This window comes from Tursiops truncatus, chromosome 16, assembly GCF_011762595.2.
Source record: "Tursiops truncatus isolate mTurTru1 chromosome 16, mTurTru1.mat.Y, whole genome shotgun sequence".
In the NCBI taxonomy this organism is placed as follows: Eukaryota; Metazoa; Chordata; class Mammalia; order Artiodactyla; family Delphinidae; genus Tursiops; species Tursiops truncatus.
The window spans coordinates 57,512,235-57,532,207 of record NC_047049.1 but is presented as its reverse complement, the minus strand read 5'-3'; the positions used below and the strand labels follow the sequence as shown (position 1 = coordinate 57,532,207).

Sequence of the window (19,973 nt, the reverse complement as noted above, 5' to 3'; positions counted from 1 at the left end):
AGGTTATGGATTCGAAAGGTGATAGAGAATTAACACAAGGTGAAACAATAACTAGGAAATCTATTTATATAACTTATTAAACATTTTACGTTCTGTATAGATGTGTAAACATCTTTTTCTCCAAAGAGTTGAAAAGAATAGTGGTCATAACTGTCCTTCCTGTGCAAAAATGGTGTTTCTTTAAATGTATCTGAGTTTAAAAACAGATGCTCAGTGGTGCCTGCTGCCCTTGTCCTGCCTTGTCTCAAGTTGGCCTCTGGGTCTCAGTTCTTGGTAACTCTTGGGGTTCGAATCTCTGCCTCTCTTCCTCCCAGGGAGCCCAACATTTTACTTAGAACAAGCTAAAGTTTTTACATTTTGTCACAGTTTCTTTTATAGTATGGCAGCAACTACTATCATTTCTTACTATACCCGGAATGCTATTATATTCTTTGGCAGTGCAGTAAAACAAAAGTCAATCTAGAAAAACAGCCATGTTAAAAGACTAGACTCAAATTAAACCATATTCTAACATGTCAATTGGAGTGTGAAGGACTATGGCCCTTTGGGGTTATACTTAAACCAAATTCTAGATGTTATAGCCAGAGAATGGCCAAGATGACCTAGAAAAGTTCAGTGTAAACCATTACATGCATGTGACTTTCCAAGCACATAATAGATGACTCAAAACAGGAAGGAAAGGAGGAGGAGTTATTTTATCCATAGATTAGAGTTTAGCTGTAGTAATGTGTTAAAGGGCAGGGGGCAGGGGCTGGGGTGGGGGAAGGACAACTCTTGGGTGGGATTTCCAAAAATCGTATACAGGTAAGAATAGTTTGGGACAAAGAAAAGATCGGCATCAAGGATGAATCCTTAAACCCAGAGTACATCTCTTTTTAGATTTGTGACCCATTTGTCTGACTTTGCAAAGTAGACTAATTATTTGAATCTTTGCCACAGATGTGCACAGCCAGTGATGGACAATCCAGTTTCTTAGGAAAATTGACACACGTCATTTCTTCCTCCTCATTTCTTGGAGACTCCACAGACAGCTACAAATGTGCAAAAGTCAGGAGCATATCTTTTTCACAAAGGAATCTTTAATTCTGCCCTGTAGGGTTTTTTTCTACAACCATTTCCTGTGATCTTTCAAATAGGTTCATTAAAGATCTGGGTGTTCCTAAGTAATTCTTTGGTGTGGTTAGTACCATTTGTGGTCAGTCTAATTTGTGGTTTATATTTGGCCAGAGCATTCACAACCTCAAAAGCCTTTTCCAGATCTCCCCTGTGTAGGTTTTGGCGGCTTCTATGTACCCTGAAGAAAATATTGCTGCTCTGATGCCATATCCCATGAAAATTGCGAATTTTTCCTGAACTATAAGAACCATTTCCCACCATATTCTTTCCAGTCTTCCTCCTGGTTTCAGACTGTTGGTAATATTTTGGCCTCCACTTTGGTTTGGAGGCTTGGGGATTTCTTGTTGCTGTTGTCTTTTTTGTCTTGTTGTCCTACTTTGAAATGCAGATTAATTATTTCTCCAGCTTCTTACTTTGTTTACTCATAGGAGAAATGTATTTGTGTAAGTCTACCCACACATACAGTATTTTAGTTTCACTGGGGCCTTTCGCAAAATATTCCTAACTGACCCCACTGGGTGACTCTCTGGATGGTTTTTTTTTTTTTTTTTTAATCCCCATCTCCCAGGTTGTTTGAGCACGGAAAACATTTCTTCCATATTGTCTGTGTTCTGTTTCATTTGACTCACATTTCCTTGGATTCTTTATTCGTATTTCATGGTACTGACATTCAAGAATAAAGATGTAATTGAGAGGCATGCCTGGAGTGGGTAGTTTGTTGTTAGCTGATAGTTTGATTGATTAGGACGGTAGGATGATTCTGCTTGATCCTGACCTAACACATTGGCTCACCTTAGTGGACGGTGGTACAAGGACGATGGCGGGTGCAGGGAATTGCCCACTTCAGCAGTGCTCTGACATACTTGATCTGTCTCTCCTTCCCTCAGGAAAAGCTTTGCCAGCAGAAGTATAACGTCTCCTGCATAATGATCATGCCCCAGCACCAGAGGCAAGGATTTGGACGGTTTCTCATTGATTTCAGTAAGTGAAGTACTTTATTTACTTTCATGATCCAGGGAGCTGATGGCTGTTAAAGGAGAGTAGCACATAAAACTTTATTTAATCTACTTTGTTGTTTTTATCAATAGATAACGGGTTTACTACTTATATTTACATAGGTTAGAAAATCTTCCTCAAGTGAAAAATGTACTGCTGCTCACTATTGTACTCTAGGAAATTGAGACTCGATCTCTCGGCAGTGTCACCAGCTCACAAAGCCATTACCCTGAATGAACCGGCAGAATTACATTCCATTCTGTGGGGCTCATGCTCATTAGCACCAAAAGAGGCAATTATTTGTGATTAAAGCCAAAGGAATTGTTATTTAAAAGGATTTTCAGCTTTCTAAAATTTTGCCTATAATCTTGTGCAGTACAGAGCAGGAAAGGGATCTTTATCTTCAGAAAAACAATTCTTTAGGTAGCCTATCCTTCTTGGCTGTCTGGTAGAAATAAACATCTTGTTTTGTTAATTTCCCTTTTCTATTACAGAAATTATTACAGTGTTCGTATCTAGAGGTTGCCCAAGAAATATTTTTTATACACATTTGTATCTTCTGAGTCTCTTCAGTGAAAATCGGAATACTATTTTAAAGTACGCATAGGGTAATGTTTTTTAAAAATTGGTAGTTTTTTTCTCCCTGTTTATATTATACTGGATGTGTTAATGTAGTATTAAGGCTGCATTTCGAGAATGGATTCAAAGTATCCAGATAACACGAAGGCGGGGTATCCCATGATAATAATCACTTGTAAAAATCTGTCGCTAGGAACTGTGTGCTTCTTCATTACCAGATTTTAAACTGAAAGAAGGAAAATATAGCAGATGATGTAATCTTCATAACGTACATCAGATGCAAAAGCAAAATGTAAATGTCCTCAAGGAAAACCATGAAGTAACATGTTGAGTCTAAATCTATATTATTAGATGTTGAAATGTTAAAGTTTGGGTGTAAAATATAACCGTATAGCAGCTTTGGACGGATTTGTATAATTTATTGACATCGAAGGATATTCTTTTTTTTTTTTTTTTAATTAATTTATTTATTTATTTATTTTTGGCTGTGTTGGGTCTTCGTTTCTGTGTGAGGGCTTTCTCTAGTTGTGGCAAGCGGGGGCCTCTCTTCATCGCAGTGCGCGGGCCTCTCTTGTTGCGGGGCACAGGCTCCAGACGCGCAGGCTCAGTAGTTGTGGCTCACGGGCCTAGTTGCTCCGTGGCATGTGGGATCTTCCCAGACCAGGGCTCGAACCCGTGTCCCCTGCATTGGCAGGCGGATTCTCAACCACTGCGCCACCAGGGAAGCCCGGATATTCTTTTTTGAAGTATCTTTATTGATTATTTTTACATTTTCAGATGGCATTTCTAGTTATTTAATTCGTTACCCTAGTCTTACTCTTCTTTCTTGATCTAGTCATCCCATGGAGGGCCGTCTTACCAGAAGTTTACCATTTTTACTTTACAGTCCTAGTTGTAATGAGTTCTAAGGGCAAATCCAATTGTGTTGTTTTGGAGATTTTTGGGGCCACTGTTCACAAGTTGTTCCTAAATACTATAATTTCTGGTATGCATAGCAGCCATTCGAGCCTTAAACTTTGGATAGTATCTGCATGCTTACAGAGTAAGGCAAACTTCTTAGCTCAATATTCAAGATGTTCCGACAGCTAGTTCCAGCCTATGTTCTAGGCTTTTTCATGTATTATTTCATATATTAATCTCCATTTGCTCAAATATTCTGAGCAGGTTCCCATACTTCCATTCTTTGTGCAGTCCCTTCCTGAAATGACCACTTCTTCCTTCTCCAGCCTCTGTCTGTTCAAAATCCTACCCATTGTTACAGAGCTAGCTCAGGAGCCTCTTCTTTTTGATCCCACCTCCTGGAGTTTCATCCCGTTCTCTTCTTTGCTCCGTATCTCTGCAGTATAGCACTTAGACTCAATTCATTCTTTTGTGGTAATTATTTGATCTAAGTATCATACTTCCAACTTACTGTCAACTCCTTGGATACCTTTTTTGTATTCAGGTGGACAGTGCACTCAATAATCTGCATTAGATGTATTTTTGTTAAGTTGTATTGAATCTCCTAAGTGATATGGTCACTGCCCACGATAATTTTCCACCTAAAATTTAAAAGAGACTGGTACTTACCAGGTAAAAATGCAAGTCTCTAAATACAGTAGCGACTGACTTGTACAGTGTGATCTGGTACTGAGGCCTTAATGCATAAAATAACAACCCAGGAACAAAGACATTCCCTTCAGATGCTAAATCTTTATGTTAACCATTTTATTTGAAAACTGTATTAGAGTCTACTCTGTTTTTCTAAAACATGAACTAGGGAACACAGTGGAACCTATCTGGATGTCTCAGGGCCATCATGATAAATGCCATCCATTAGGGTGCATCCAGGCAATGCAGTGCTACAGGTGTCATTTTAGATTTTCTCTTTCATATACCCTTGGTATCATCCTGCACTGGAGAGGGTTAAGGAATATGATGAATGATTTGAATAAAGTTGAAAGGGAATTGGTGCTATTTCTTCAGCGAAGAGAAGACCAGGGGAAGAATTTTATAGCACTCAGAGAAAATGGGGACTGGTGTAAACCCAACAGAAATTCAATTTAAAGCGAAAAAATAATTCCTTGGCTACACAGGTTTTAAAGAAGATAGAGTAGGCTGCTGAAAAAATTGATAGCATCTCCTTCTTTGGAGTTACTTAAAATAATAGTAGATAAATATCTTTCTATGATGATTAGATCCAGTCTTTTGCAGAAGTAGGAGATAAACCCCATGACCTCGCATAATCCTTGTCAACCTTACATTTCAGAACTCAGGGAAAAACAGATAACTGGGGTTACAGGTTTTCTAAAATCTGCTCTGTTTTTTAAAGGAACCTTTTAACGGTTAGATTTATTTTATTTCTGTTTGTACATGAGCCTGAGGGTCTTTTGGTCGGGGAGGTATTTTCAGTAATTCAAAGAAAGTTGTAAGGCAGGAAATCTTTATTTTGTCTGTAATCACTGCTGGTTCAGGAAGCCAAAACAAGATACCGACAGAAGGAAAGCTGTTCTCTGCCCAGCTGCCCATTGGCACACTGGATCACAGACATGAGTGAAAAATGATGTGTTGTGTGTATATAAAGAACTGTGAATCCAAAGCTTTGAACACTGTTCTCCAGGACAGTCAAGAGGTGGAATGGTCATCCCAGGACCAAATGCTGTCCTTGGAATAATGTTGTTGTCTGTCTCTTCCTAGGACAGCTTGTCTGGGATGTGTCTGAGCAGGGCTTCCCAGGAGGTCATCTGCAGAGCTTTGCCGGAGTGACTAAAGGGCACCAACTCCCAATCTGCTCATAAACCAACTCAGGGGTTTTGTAACTCTGCCCAAAACTTAAGTGGCTAGAGGAAGGAGTGGCTTGTCATCGGTTGAAGCTGATACTCCATCTCCTTTTCTCTCCTGGTTTCTGAGATTCCCTCTCTCCCTCAGTCAGAAAATTTTAAAGTCCTCCCCGTCTCTTTCTAAACACACACACACACACAAACACACCATTCTCCATCCCCACCAGGCATGTCAAAACTTCAGAGAAGCCCCCGCCCCACGAAACTTTTGTGATTCCTGCTTCCGAGCTGCCCAGGACAAGGCAAGTAGCTGCTTTTCCTCCCAGGGTGTTGCTGGATCCTGGGGCAGCCGCGTGTTCCCTGCCAGGCCATGCCCTGCCCCTGCTGCCAGAGCTGCCCAGCAATGCCTTATCCAGCTTACTATTTTTCCTTTAATTTTGAAATAATTTCAGACTTAGAGAAAAGTTATAAAAATGGCACCAAGAATTCCCATATGACTCTCTACCTCAGTTCCCCAGATATTGACATTTAATCACATCTGCTTTTTGCTTTTATTTCCCTCCCACTCCCTCCCCATCCCCCTCTATCATATTGAGATGTATTTCTTTTTCGGAATCATTTGAGAGTAAATTGCAGACCTGTAGCACCTTTACCCTTACTATTTCAGAGTGTTTTTCTAAAAACAAAGATGCTCTCGCATGTAACCACAAATTATCAAAACCAAGAAGTTAATGTTAATTCAGCACTATTATCTAATCTCTCTACCTTGTTCAAATTTCAAATTTTGCCAGTTTTCAACTAAAGCCCTTTTCCAGGGGTGGGGAAAAATGTTTTTTCCCCAGTCCAAGATCTCATGTTGAGTTATGTCTCTTGAGTAATCTGGAATAATACCTTAGTCATTTTTTTGTTTTGTTTTGTTGTTACCTTGACATTTTTGAAGTGTACAGGCCATTTATTTTGTACAGTGTCCCTCAATTTGGGCTTGTCTGATGTTTTCTCATGGTCATATTCAAGTTCTCGATTTTTTTGGCAGGAATACCACAGAAGTGCTGCTGGGTCCTCCTCAGTGCCTCTTATCAGGATTACATGATCATTTATTTGTTCCATCACTGGCTTAAGGTGGTGCCTTTCAGGTTTCTTCATTGTAAAATAACATTTTTCCCTTTGTAATCAGTAAATATCTGGTAAGAAGATACTTTGGGATTGTGTAAATATCCTGTTTCTCATCCAGTTTTTACCTACTACGTTTAGCATTTATTTATGATTCTTAGCTAAAATAGTTATTACTTTGGTAACTACCAAATGGTGATTTTTTTAAATCCCATTGTATATTCTACTTATTTGTTGACATTTGCTGTAGGGAAGAGCTTCCTTTATTAATTTTTTAGTTAAATAATTACTTCATTTATTTCATTAGTCTTTAATTTATATAATTATGGACTACTCATGGATTTTTATTTTATTCTTTGGATTATAACCTGTTGCTGCCATTGTGTATTTTGATGTTACATTGCCCCAGATTTATTCAGTGGGAACTGCTTCAAGCTGGCTCCTGTGTCCTTCTGACATGTCTGACCCTTCAGCCACTTCCTTAGCATTCCAGATCAACACCACTGCAAGGTTTTAGTCTATCCTTCCATATTTCTGCATTTGTAACTCTCTTCTCCGATAGTGAGAAACCTGACTTCCATTACCCACAATATATTTATTTATGGGCTCAGTCCTAGAATACACATTAAGTAGTTTTAGAATTGCTAGCTCATACCACTGTGTAAAACAAACCTCCTAACCAGAGGTCAGTTTTTGTATGTAGCTCTTTTTGACTTTACCCTGAGTGTACTTTTAGTTAAAGGACTGTTTCCAAATGTTAGTGAGGTTAGTTCTTTTTAATTTTTCCCCCTTCAGGGAGGTTATATTATTCATTTGAAATACAGTTAGGCTTATTTGTTTCTGTTTGTTATCCACTTTAGTTTTTCTCTATCCTTGTTTTTTTTTTTTAAGACTATAAAACATTAACATGATTTTCAAAGTTGAAACTATATTAGAAGGTATACTCAGACAAGTGTCATTCCCCTCCTCCCCTCCCCCCCCCCAGTCCCATTCCTGACCCTTTCCTGCAGGTCGCCAATCTTATTAGTATCTAGTTTATCCTTCCTGTGTTTCTTTTGGTACAAATGAGAAAATAGATGTGTGTCTTCTAATTTCTCCTCCTTTCTTACACAAAAGGTAGCATACTATAGATGGTCTTTTATGTTTTGCTTTTTTCCGCTTAAGAATATATCCTGGAAATCACTCCATGCCACTTCATAGAGATCTTCTTATTTTCTTCTACAGCTGCATGGTTCTCCAGTGTGTGGATGTATGTACTGTATTCACCTAGTCTCCTAGGTATAGACATATAGGTTGTTTCCAATATGTCACAATTTAAAAAGTGCTATAGTAAGTAGCTTGGGCAGATTTTGACTGATACATTCTTACAGAGCGGTGAGAGTCTGTTATATATACTTTCAGTTTTTTAGGACTCTGCTTGGCTGGGCCATTGCCCAGCAGATAACAAGCTTTTAGTCAAGTCTGCAGAGCCCAAACCCTGCCTGGGGAGCAGGATACAAAATCCATGCTCCTTGACTGACCTGGGAGAGACCCAGGGAAAGCAGCTGATTCAGCAGTAGGTTGCAGGACATTGTGCCAGGCCATGGTGAAAGAGGCTGGCATCAGCACTTACTTGTGTGTTTGCGTAAATGCATTTATCAGATTCTAAACTGGATAATGGAGAAGGATGAGAAGATTCATTTCTTACCTCTTCATTTAACATTTGTTGATTGGGGCACCTTAGTCTAAACTCTGCTATATACCAGCAACAAAAATGAAGAAGACATAGCTCTTGCCGGGTGTGACAAGCCATCAGTTGCTGGGCAGTACATTTCTACAGTAGATATTGAGAGCTCATGGCATGAGAAGTTAAAGTGAAAACATTCCCGGCTGAGGGAAACAGCATATTCAAAAGCGTGGCCACCTAAGGAAACATGTTAGATGTTTGGATAACAACAAAAGAAACTCCAAGTAGATTAAAGACTTAGGGATTAACAAAAATAAAAAATAAAGACATTAAAAAAAGAAGAAGAGGGGACTTCCCTGGCGGTCCAGCAGTTAAGACTGCGCTTCCAATGCAGGAGGTGCAGTTCGATCCCTGGTCGGGGAACTGTGATCCCACATGCCTCACAGCCAAAAAATTTTAAAACTAAATAAATAAATAAATAATTTTTTAAAAAAGAAAAAAAGTAGAAGAAAGGATATCTAATTATTTATCTAATCTTTAGATGGTCAAGGACATCCTAAGCATTAAAAGAATGAAAGAAGTCACACAAAAAATACATAAACTTCACTGTATAAAAGCGTAAAACTTCTATGTAGGAAAAAGTATTAATATTTAAAAGTAAACATAATGGGAAAGATATTTGCAACAAATATACCAGGCAAAGTTTTGATATCTATAGTATTTAAATGAATATAAAAGTAAAGGTTTGATAGTGTTGAAACATAGACCCTAATGGAAAAATGAGCAGAGGACATGAACACAGAATGTGCAGAAAAGGAAAATCATTGGGGGCAGCAACATTGCTGACATTTACTGAGTGTCTAATATGTGCCAGTCACTGTCCTAGGAGTCCTGACTCATTCTGTCCTCACATCAGCTGTTGAGATGTGTGCTTTTATTTTAACCTCATTGTACGGGTGAGGAAACTACTGACAATAGAAAAAAAAACAAAAACAGAATAACCTCAGTATTCAAAGGTAAGAGAGAACCATTCCCCTGAGAACGGTACATTCATATAATGGAATATTATTAGCCATTGAGAATTATGTTTTGAAGAATTTTTAATAAAATAAGAAAATACTTATGATAAGTAAGTGGCTTTCAAAATTGTATATATAATATGTTCTCGATTATGTAAATAGTATATGGACAGAAAGAAAGGAAATACACTTCCATATTAACTCTTGAATTAGAATTACAGGCAATTTTAATTTCCTTATACCTTTTGTTGTAACTAAAAAGCAAATTAATTTAAGAAACAAGAGTCAGGGAAGGCCTGATATAGGGCAATGGCAATGAGGATGTGTGGAAATGAGGCAGGTGTTTTCCTGTTCGTTCTGCAGCAGGTAGAACTCTGCCAGGCACCTAGTGGTGCTCAGTAAATACTATTTGAATAAGTGAATGAACTGAGCTTGGAAAGGTAGTGAGTGCAGCTTTGGCCACGTCGCCTTTGCTGTGATTTTAGGCATCCATGTGCAGCTTCCCATGGAGTTCAGAGTTCAGTAAGGGTATGCAGTAGGGGGAGGCTACAGGGAATCGTGGGCGTGCCATAGTGGTTAAAACCATAGGTGTGAATGAGGACAACCCAGGGAGAGTGTAGGGAAACAGGGCTGAGGATGGCGTTCTTGGAGTTCCAACATTCCAGGGGCTAATAGAGGATGAAGTCATCAAGAAAATTGTAAAGCGTCCAGAAGTAGGGAGAGGATCAAGAGAAAAAATGGTGTCAGGGAAGCCAAAAGAGGTCAGTATTTCAACAACAGTGGTACTTATAATCATAGCTGACATTTCTAGAGCACTTACTATGTGTCAGGCACTGTCACCCAAATCACACACATTAACTCGCTTAATCCTTGCAAAGACCCTAGGAGGTTGGTACTGTTATCATATCTCTTTGCAGGTCACAGAGGCACTAAGAAACTTGTCTAAGGTCACTCCCCAGCCACTGTTCAGTGCCCCAGAGAAGAAGGTTAAGATAAGGTGTAAAAAGTATACTTTGGAGGACTGTGTATAAGTGGAATTTAAAGAAGTAGATTCAAAAAGCTCGACTGTCAAGGGCTGTAGGTTGTTTTTGTTTTTAAGCTAGAGAGACTGGAGCATTGGCGGAAAGAGGAGAGGGGAGCACTGATGGATAAAATCAAAGAGAAAACAAAAAGTGATAACCAGATGGGTTGTTTAGTACAAACTGAGAAAAGGCATTTGATGAAATTCAATACTCTTTGCTAATTTAAAATAATCAAACATACTAACTTGAATTATAAGAATTCTACATCTTGTATTAACTTTTTCTTCTTTGTTTCAGACTTGACTTACTCTTAGGGGAGCTATAAAGGGTAGATGACAGTTGGGTCCAAGAGTCTACAAACATAAATCTATAGTTTTCTCGAGACTGGTATACAGATGACAAGTTTGTCAATTACATAAATTGTCAGTTAGCTCTACCTTCAGTCATTTTAAAAACGACTGTCTATTTGTAGGCTAATCATAAAAGTTTGTAAGCAGCTTCAGTTCTTGGCTTTCTTTATTCAATATTAAAATACTGTACGATGTGTCAGGGTTGTACTTAATGGCACAGAACTCACTCTAGAGGAATTAGGCGTGGTGGAATGAGTTAGGCACTCATTTCAGGAAATCCCCTTTGCTGTTCTTTTCTATGATCTTATATGTTGAGAGGTTTCACTTTGGCTTTCCTGGGGAATGTATACTGTTTACAAACTGAGTCTGTCATTAGTGCGTGCTGCTAGAAGATGGCTGCAGATGACCCAGTTTTGTGCCTACAAGTTATGAACTTGGTCACGTCGCAGTGTGGTTAGCAGTGTCCTTGTACTTGTTCCGATTTCTTAAGAATGGTGTGTGTGCACACACACACCTGGACTTAAGGAAAATAAGAAATACAATAAACTTTTATGGAAGGATGCTTCTGGGTACAATTTAATATCTAGTTTCACTCTCACTGACAATTAATGGGTTAATTTTCCACGCCCTCATTCTTTCGCTGGTCTGGTTCTAATGACAGAGATCTCTTCGTTAGGTACTTCAGAGAGTCCAGACCTAAGCTTGTCTTTCCTTTAGCCTCCTTATAACTCTTGGTTGATTTCTTGAGGAAGCACCACTTAGATGAGAAAGCATCTTCTCTCTGCTTTCCTGCTCTCCCTACTTCTCTGCCCTTCTAGGTCCATCAAGCAGAATTAGAAAGTCACATCCTGCATCTCTGCCTAGAAGGGTGTGATGTTGAGAGGCTAATCATGTTAACTCTCTCAAAGAGAAAACTTCTTCCCCTGTATCTTAGATGCTAGCTACTAGCTTAAATGTTATATTATATATCTAAATAGAGGAATACATTTCACAGTATCTCAGGTTATCAGCTAGCAACTTCCGGTTTTAACAGCCTTCAGTAGATTACTTTAAAAGAGCTACCACTTACAAACTTTTTTTTCAAAACTCAATTTAAATAAAATTTAAGAATACTATTAAGCAAAGATTTAGAGTAATTTCATCCTACCTGAAAATTGCTTTTTTGGAACGAGTTTTTGATCCTGACTGGCCTATCTCCTATAGAAAGTAGGAGGGGTTTTTTTTGTTTGTTTTGTTTTTTATTGCAGTACGCGGGCCTCTCACTGTTGTGGCCTCTCCCGTTGCGGAGCACAGGCTCCGGACGCGCAGGCTCAGCGGCCATGGCTCACGGGTATAGCCGCTCCGCGGCATGTGGGATCTTCCCGGACCGGGGCACGCACCCGTGTCCCCTGCATCGGCAGGCAGACTCTCAACCACTGCGCCACTAGGGAAGCCCAGAAAGTAGGAGTTTTAATTTAGAAATTTGGTTGGTTGGGTTCCAGTGTACCACATTTTACCATAAATTCTAAAGAACCAAAACTGGACAGGAGTCACTAGCTTCTCTCGGAGGGCAAGTTGAGTACAACATCAGGGCGAGCCCGTAGGAACTGGGTCCTAGCCTGACAGGCCCTGGTGAGACACCCGATGCTCTAGCGAGGGTCTGTGGGCATCTCTGCGCCATTGTGGTTGACTTAGGGCTACACTTTCCAACAAGTGAACCAGGAACCAGTCCAGGTAGCCAGAGATGGTGCTAACTTAATAGCTCTGGTGCCAGTCACCTCACCCTGAGCAGACTTATCCTTTTACCCTGGCAGGCATATGAATTCTGTCTTCTCCCTGGTGGGGTAGAAGTCATGCAGCACTCCCTAGGGGTATCAACTCTCTGTTGGGTAAGCTGCAGGGTAAATATTTCACTTTCCCCCATTTGTGAGCCCCATAAGCCAAGCATCAAAGATGTGTTCTGAGAGACCATGACAGTGTGTCTTAGGTACATGATCTATGACTGAAACACTCTGACCCCCTGTGAGGAGTTAAGCAAACTGAATGAAAGAGCTGTACATTTGACATGTGGTATTTACCTACTTATGCAATTTTTATTTAATAGTTTTCTCTTTTTTCAATGGCACTGACCATAAAAAACATGTTCTAGACTGAATAAGTGCAAAATCATTTAGAAAGTTGCATATGTCTTATATATTCATGGTTTATTACCCGTGATGGAGGTAGAGTCTTTGTTCTCAGCTGTAATCTCACCTCCTGGAAGAGCCTGGCACTGAGTAGGTCCTTATTATATATTGAATATTATATATTGAATAAATGTTAAATGAATTACCTCTGAAAGAGCTTTCTTAATGTACTTTCTCTTCTCACACATGATTCTTAGGAAGAAGAATTTTATATTATTAGAACATAATTAATCAAACCAAATTAATTTGGTTTGCTTACTTCCAAATGATGTCAGGTACGCCCTGCCTTCTTTTGAGGTCTGGTATTTTTGTTCAAGGGCAGCCTCTATCTTAGGATCATATAAGTTGCATCAGAAAGGAGGCTGTCGTTAAGTTACTATAAACCTTGGGCAGAGAAATGAGAGCTGTGACAGAATTCACATTTACACACAGTTGGTCGAAGAGACACTTATCTTTTCCTTACTTCTATCAGATAATTCGTTTCTTCATGCATTTATTTTGGAAGGAGAATTCCAACTTTAGTCCTTGGAAACTGTCAAGAACGCTTCTCTCTGCAGAGCTTTCCCAGCAGCTGTCCTCCCCGGGTGAGCACAGGCAAGGCAACCATTAAAAAATAATAAGTTATGCTTTTGAAATGGTGCTCGAGTCCTTTCTGGCCTTTTCTGAGAAAATAACTGCTTCCCCACCTCCACCATGACACTTGTTGGAAGATAGAACCAGCAGCTGTATCCTCAGACTTCTGCTGGGTTTTAGAAGACATGTTTTGACCTGTGTAATCAAGTATAATGATGACATATATTTTAATAGGCTCCTAGTTTATAATATAATAAGGAAAATGGCTATTTTTCCTTATTTTCTCATTATAATATGTTGCACTAGAAGCCTTTGTCATGACTGCTTTATTACATTGGGCTGAAGTACACTATATTTTAATATGCTAAAGATAACATCAAGGTTGAAAATTGAGCTCTCGGTGATTTATTCAGAGGGTGACTTTTACTGAATACATTGAAATGAGTTGCATGAGGCAGTGCAGCTAACGATTTATTTATGTATCTTTTTTTAAACTAAGCTTGTCATAAATAAGAGCAAATAAATAGCTCTTATAGAATAGTTTGTATTCATTGCTTCAATGAATGTAAATATGAAACATACGGTCTGCAGCTACCATTTTGCCTTACAGAGATGAGAATTTTTCAAGTTTTGGCATGCAGGTGGTTTTTTTTTTTTTTTTAACAAATCTTTTGTCTGTTTAGATTTCTAACATTGACCAGCATTTTCAGCAAGTCATTTTGAAACCCACTACTGGGCAAATTCCACTCCAATAATTAGTATGAGGAAACCTAGCCTTCAAGAGTAAAGGGAACCCTGGGAATACCCTGGCGGTCCAGTGGTTAGGACTCCATGCTCTCACTGCCAAGGGCCCGGGTTCAATCGCTGGTCGAGGAACTAAGATCCCACAAGCCGTGCAGCGAGGCCAAATAAAAGGAGTAAAGGGAACCCTGGCAACACCATCACGGGGGCTAGGACGTGTTCACTGCCAAACTCCAAACCACAAGCACAATGCCATGCACGTAGGAGGCCAGCCCACAAAAGGTTTGTTGAGGGAGTGAGTGAATAAATGAATCCCCAAATGTAGTCAGTCCTCTTCTTTGTGTCACTGACAACACCTGCCAGATTCACCCAGCCAGCTTATGACAGAATTGGTGCTTGATCTCAGATCTCCTCTCTGTCTTTGTTTATTTTCCACTCATTGATCCCTTCGTCCTTTCCTTCAGTCAACATGCTCTGCCAGAGTTGGCCTTGGTGATGAGACCATTAGGATAAATGCTCCAGTTCTTGCCCGCAGGGAAGTGGATAGACACACCGAGGATTCACCCTGCCATGTATGCCATGTGTGTGGGGCTTCATCAGTGCAGAGGAGGAAATGCTTCCAACTCTCGTTTCCATTTTCCCAGTTAAGATATATGCAAGGGAAGCATTTTTCCATTATTAAACCAAGAGCAAGAAAGATTTTGTTCTGATTGGTAGAACTTGGTGCTATACCTAGTTTTGGTTTCAAGGGAACTATATTCCCCATAAACATATTTTCCAGCTTGTAGTAGTATGTTTGAAGTAGAATTTTCTAAGATAATAGTTTGATAACATCCTCTCATGAGGGTATTTCTAAATAATATATTTATAATTTCAGCTGGTTGTAAGGTAGTAATTTTTTTTTTTTTTGGTAGTAATTTTTTAATATCAATTTGTTTTGGGTTAAGCAATTTTCTTGCATTTGTTTAGAATTCTGTTAGGAAAATACTAGTTAGAAATCTGGGGAATTCCCTAGCAGTCCAGGAGTTAGTCCTCTGCTATTCCAGTGCTGGGGGCCCTGGTTCGATCCCTGGTTGGAGAACTAAGACCCTGAAAGCTGTGCGGTGCAGCCAAAAAAAAAGAAAAAGAAAGAAAGAAATCTGATTTTTTTTTCTCCCCCATAGATTTGTGTTTAATGTGTTTCTGCTCTAATATTAGTGCTACATTTTCATGTTTGCCAATATAAAAACCTTGTTTTATACTTATTCATGTTGAGTCCTGCTTTGAATTAACATCATGGAGGAGCTCCTTTTTTCAACAAAATTGTTTTAAATTAATGTTTATAAACTGCTTAAAAATAGTTGGGTGGATTAAAAGTAATTCAGTTATGCATTTATCCACATTGAAAAAAATACAGCAGAAGGTATTGAAAGAAGTGTTGCTGAAATCTTGAGGAAAATGTAATATAAGTAGACCTCACTATACCCAATATGTTTGCATGTGTCCTTTTCGGGGGCCAAATTGAACCATTATTTAAAATGAAGTAGAGGGACTTCCCTGGTGGCACAATGTTTAATAATCCGCCTGCCAGTGCAGGGGGCACGAGCCCTTGTCTGGGAAGATCACACATGCCGCGGAGCAACCAAGCCCGTGCGCCACAACTACTGAGCCTGCACTGTAGAGCCTGTGAGCCACAACTACTGAAGCCCGTGTGCCTAGAGCCCGTGCTCCACAACAAGAGAAGCCACTGCATTGAGAAGCCCGCGCACTGCAACAAAGACCCAACGCAGCCAATAAATAATAAAATGATGTAGAGAATTCTTTCTGTAAAAGGAGTTTTCCTTTGTTTCATACTAGACAGCAAGGAGGCAAAAATTATATTAGGGTCTTGTCAAAAGGACTCAGGATTCAACTTGAGGAGGCTCCCACTAGACATTAAATATAATAATAAAGGTAACAATTGCAACTAATTGAAACTCATCGAATGTATAACCTCACACATTCATGATGACATTTTAAAACAAACAAAAGAGGATGATGGGAACTAGTATCTTATCTTGCAAACTGGTAAATAAAGCATTTAACCTGCCTTTCCTATATGAACTATACCACTAGGTAACCAAATAGTAAATGAAGGCAAGCATCTTTTTATAAACGTATTCCAGCTAATAAATGAAATGAAATGATAGAATTAAAATGATAGAATTAAAACATCACATTTTGCAGTTTGGCCAGTGAATTAATGGATCTAGACATTGAACAAGAGCAGCAGCAAACATTGCAAAAAGGGGGACCGAATTTATATGCTTCGTGATCAAGGAACATACCATCATCTGTAGTTTTGCCAATGAATCGAACTCAAGTCTAATCAAGCCTCTGGATCCAGCTGCCATTTTGCAGGAAAACAGAGGAAAAAGGAACAAATTGAACTGCATTGGATGTATGCAATCAGGAAAATCCAGATTTAGGAAACTAGTCAAATGGCCCCTGTTCATCAGCAGATAAATTATAAGGAAAACAAGGGAGTGGAGGGGGGAACTCATAGATTAAAAGAGACTTAAAAGACATTGCTTATTCTTTTTTTTTAATGGACAAGATTATACTGTAGTGCCTGGGGACATTTTGGTGATAAAAGTATAAAGAAACACGAGGGATTACTATTAGTCACGATTGTGGTCACTTATGAGGGAAAAAGGAGGGGTGAACGGGATGGGACAGGTGGGAGGTTTTGGGGGATAGCTGGCAAACTTCTATTGATCCCGAGTGATGGTTATAAGGGTGGTTGTCTTATAATAATCCATTAAGCTGTATATATTTGTTTAATGTAGTTTTTCGTATCTCTGTTTTATTTTTGCTTTTGTTGTTTGTTTTTTAAAGAAAGTGGTGGTCTTAAAATAGGAGGTTGTGCCCTATGGTGTGTTTTAGGGCTTAGATTTTTGTAACTCTTAGAACTGGAAAACTTTTTTATTTATTGGTGGCATTATATTAGTGATGTTTTTAAAAGATGTAGTTTTTCACCTTTTCTGCTTTGAGATCGAAACATGAGTACAAGGGTATTTGGTGTATTGGTATCACCTTTATGTCAGACTTTGCAGAATCATTTTTATGTGAAGGAAAGGTACTGAAATTTACTAGAATCATAATCCTCTCGCGTGTTGAGTCAAGTCCTTTAGAAAAATAGCATACCTGTAAATTACACTTCCACTCTTAAACCTAGAGAAACATAAATGAAGGGCTGTGTGTTAATACAGGTGATAAAATAGAGGATTTGGGCAAGGAATAGCTGTGCAGAACTGGGGTGGACTGAGGAGAAAATATGGAACAGAAAGGCCAAAGAGATACAGAGACACTGCAGCATTGGGGCTTTTCTCTTTCCTCCTTCCCTCCCTCCCTCTCTTCCTCCTTCCCTCCATCTCCTACCTTCCATCTTTCCTTCCTTCCTTTTTTTTTTTTTATCCAAAATGAGGGAAAGCAATACTGGAAGACATTGTAAGTGTAGGAAATTGCCCTTCCTTCCACCTAGAATGCTAGGTGTTCAGCAGTTCTAATATTTGGGGAAGATTTTTAGGCACTAGAAACAGCACTTACAGAAGAGAAAAGATGTTAAAAACTTAGATTTTAAGAAAGGGAAAGAAAAAGGCTAGAGTGTCTTAAAATATGCTGAAACAAGGTTCTGCTGATTATTTATTGCAAAAACAGGCTTCCTCCTTCTTAAGAAGCAGATGATTCTCTGTTCATAGATTAGAAGTCCTGCCCTATGGTTTGCCCAGTGTTGGAGCTTTTCCCCGTGACTTAAGGAAGCTAATGAGAGTTTTTTTCCTACCAAAGCAGAAGACGTGTCTGAGGGCTCTGACAGCCTTCTACCCCTGCAGCTTTCAGTTACATCCAGTTAAAAACTTGCAGACCATAAAGAATGTTTTTAGAGAGGAAATAAAATGAATGATGACTGTGAATTTGTTTTAAATGTTGTTTATTTTACCAAATAATTTAGATAAATCTTTCTTGAAAAGGAAGAGAAATCCTCAGTTTTCGTGAATAATCTGGAGCTTTCCAGAGGATCACTTTGAAATACCTCCCTGCCAACTTTTCATAAATTAAGCATAAACTTTCTTTGACCTCATCACACATAATTAAATAAGTGTTGAAGGGTTAAAACCAAATAAAAAGCAATTCTATATCTCGATCCACATTCTCCTGCAAAATTATACAGGAAGTTTCTTTTGGTTCTCAAGCAGGGTAATTACAAGAGACAGTTACATAATTCACAGTTTCAATCTGTTTGTCCTTAATCACACACTTCCACCTAGTTGTATATACCCCCATGAGTATCCGCATCATAGTTTGATTCGTAAATGATGATTGCAGTGTAATTGATTGCTTGCAAGTAGCATATTGAATTGATTCTTAAAAATGAATGTTAGCTGTTAACATGTCTATTTGAGTTCCTGTTATTTACGTAGTTTGTGGTTCTTGTGTTCAACAGTTGCATACTGGTTAACGAATTAAACTCCCAGAGCCTTTTTGCTTATTAAATTTGGAAAATGGAGTGTCTGTCTACAGCTTAACTAGAAAAGTGCCTAGAACGTAGTGGGCGCTCAGCTGCTAAACGCACTGCTAAACCATCCCAACGCTTGGAAAGTTGAATGGACATTCTTTGATTAACAGTGACCACAGAGTATAAAGGCTTATGGGGGGTAATATTAATATATTGTTACTGAAGTCTCAGCTCTAACTACTGCTAGAATTGGGAGCCAATCTAAACAGTGGACTTTGAGAAAGGTATCACCCACTAACTAAAGGGGTAAAAACTGATGTCTTTTCATACTGCTAGTGATGATATTGCATAGGTTTTTGTTTTTCCAACAGCTAACATCTGACTGTAGCCAGTTTGGGCTTTAAGATCCCTATAGGATTAATGGCTAGATACCTACATGATACCAAGTCCACTGGCAAACCAGCCAGTCACTTGACTGAATACCTCACCCCAGCCCAGCTCCCTACCCCACCCCCCGAAGCCTGCGCATCTGTCAGAATGGGCTCATCGGTAACCCTGTGGGGATACCAATTTATTGCCAGAGGCTTTTTACCTAGAATCCTGTTTGAAAGCTTATAGGAGATAAATAAAAAATAAATGAAAAGAGAAGTTTTCGACTTCTGTAGACCAGCAGAATAGGACTGTTGTCTAGATGACCTGAGGACAACTAGAGATAGTTTCTCTGCCTTACATTTTCATCATTAGTTGATCAGTCAGATTGAGAGATAGGCCGTGCTTTGATTTTAGAAAGTTGTCTCAAAGACTGACAAATCCCTTTGGAAATGTACTCTGAAAACAAAGAAAAATTTTAGAGAGATTTCTCTTCCCACTTTTTTCTTTCTTCAGTCTTGCTGTATTCTTATGTTTGCTGTGTGAAAGCTTATCACCCAGGATTAGCAGGTAAATACACACACACACACACACACACACACACACACACACACACACACACACACACACACAGTATTTTAGGGGAGTTGTGGGAGAGCAAATGGAAAGGCAAGTTGCTCTTCTGTCTTATCTCCAAACTTGGTCTGAAATCAGTGGCCAGTGTCCACGTTGGTTTAAATGCTCCTCCTCAGTCGGCCGGGAGGATTAGACCAGACAGTGAACTATCTCAGCTACCCCCCCAGAACCACAGAACCTCAGTAGTCAAAAGAAACTCCAGTTTTTGGTTTTAGTACTTTACTTAAAGGAGAGTTCAGTTGTAATGTTTTACAGGAGAATGGTCTCACAGGTGAAGTATTATGAGTACATACAGTTACTTGCTCAGAGGAGATGCTTTATTTGAAGCGTGTATGGGTTTAATGCGGTATTTAAAATGTTGTAACTGTTCAAAGATAAATTTTTGTTACCAGGATTTT

The 19,973-nt window shown here is 39.1% G+C and overlaps 1 protein-coding gene across 6 annotated transcripts in view; it reads left to right on the top strand.

Annotated features, from left to right (window-relative positions):
* KAT6B (lysine acetyltransferase 6B) overlaps positions 1–19,973 on the top strand; it is a 196,106-nt gene that overhangs the window by 156,032 nt on the left and 20,101 nt on the right. For all 6 annotated transcript variants that reach the window (XM_033842427.2, XM_033842425.2, XM_019935993.3 and 3 more), the window contains exon 13: positions 2,004–2,097. In XM_033842427.2, the coding sequence (XP_033698318.1) occupies positions 2,004–2,097 (94 nt within the window). The remainder of the gene's footprint in view (positions 1–2,003; positions 2,098–19,973) is intronic.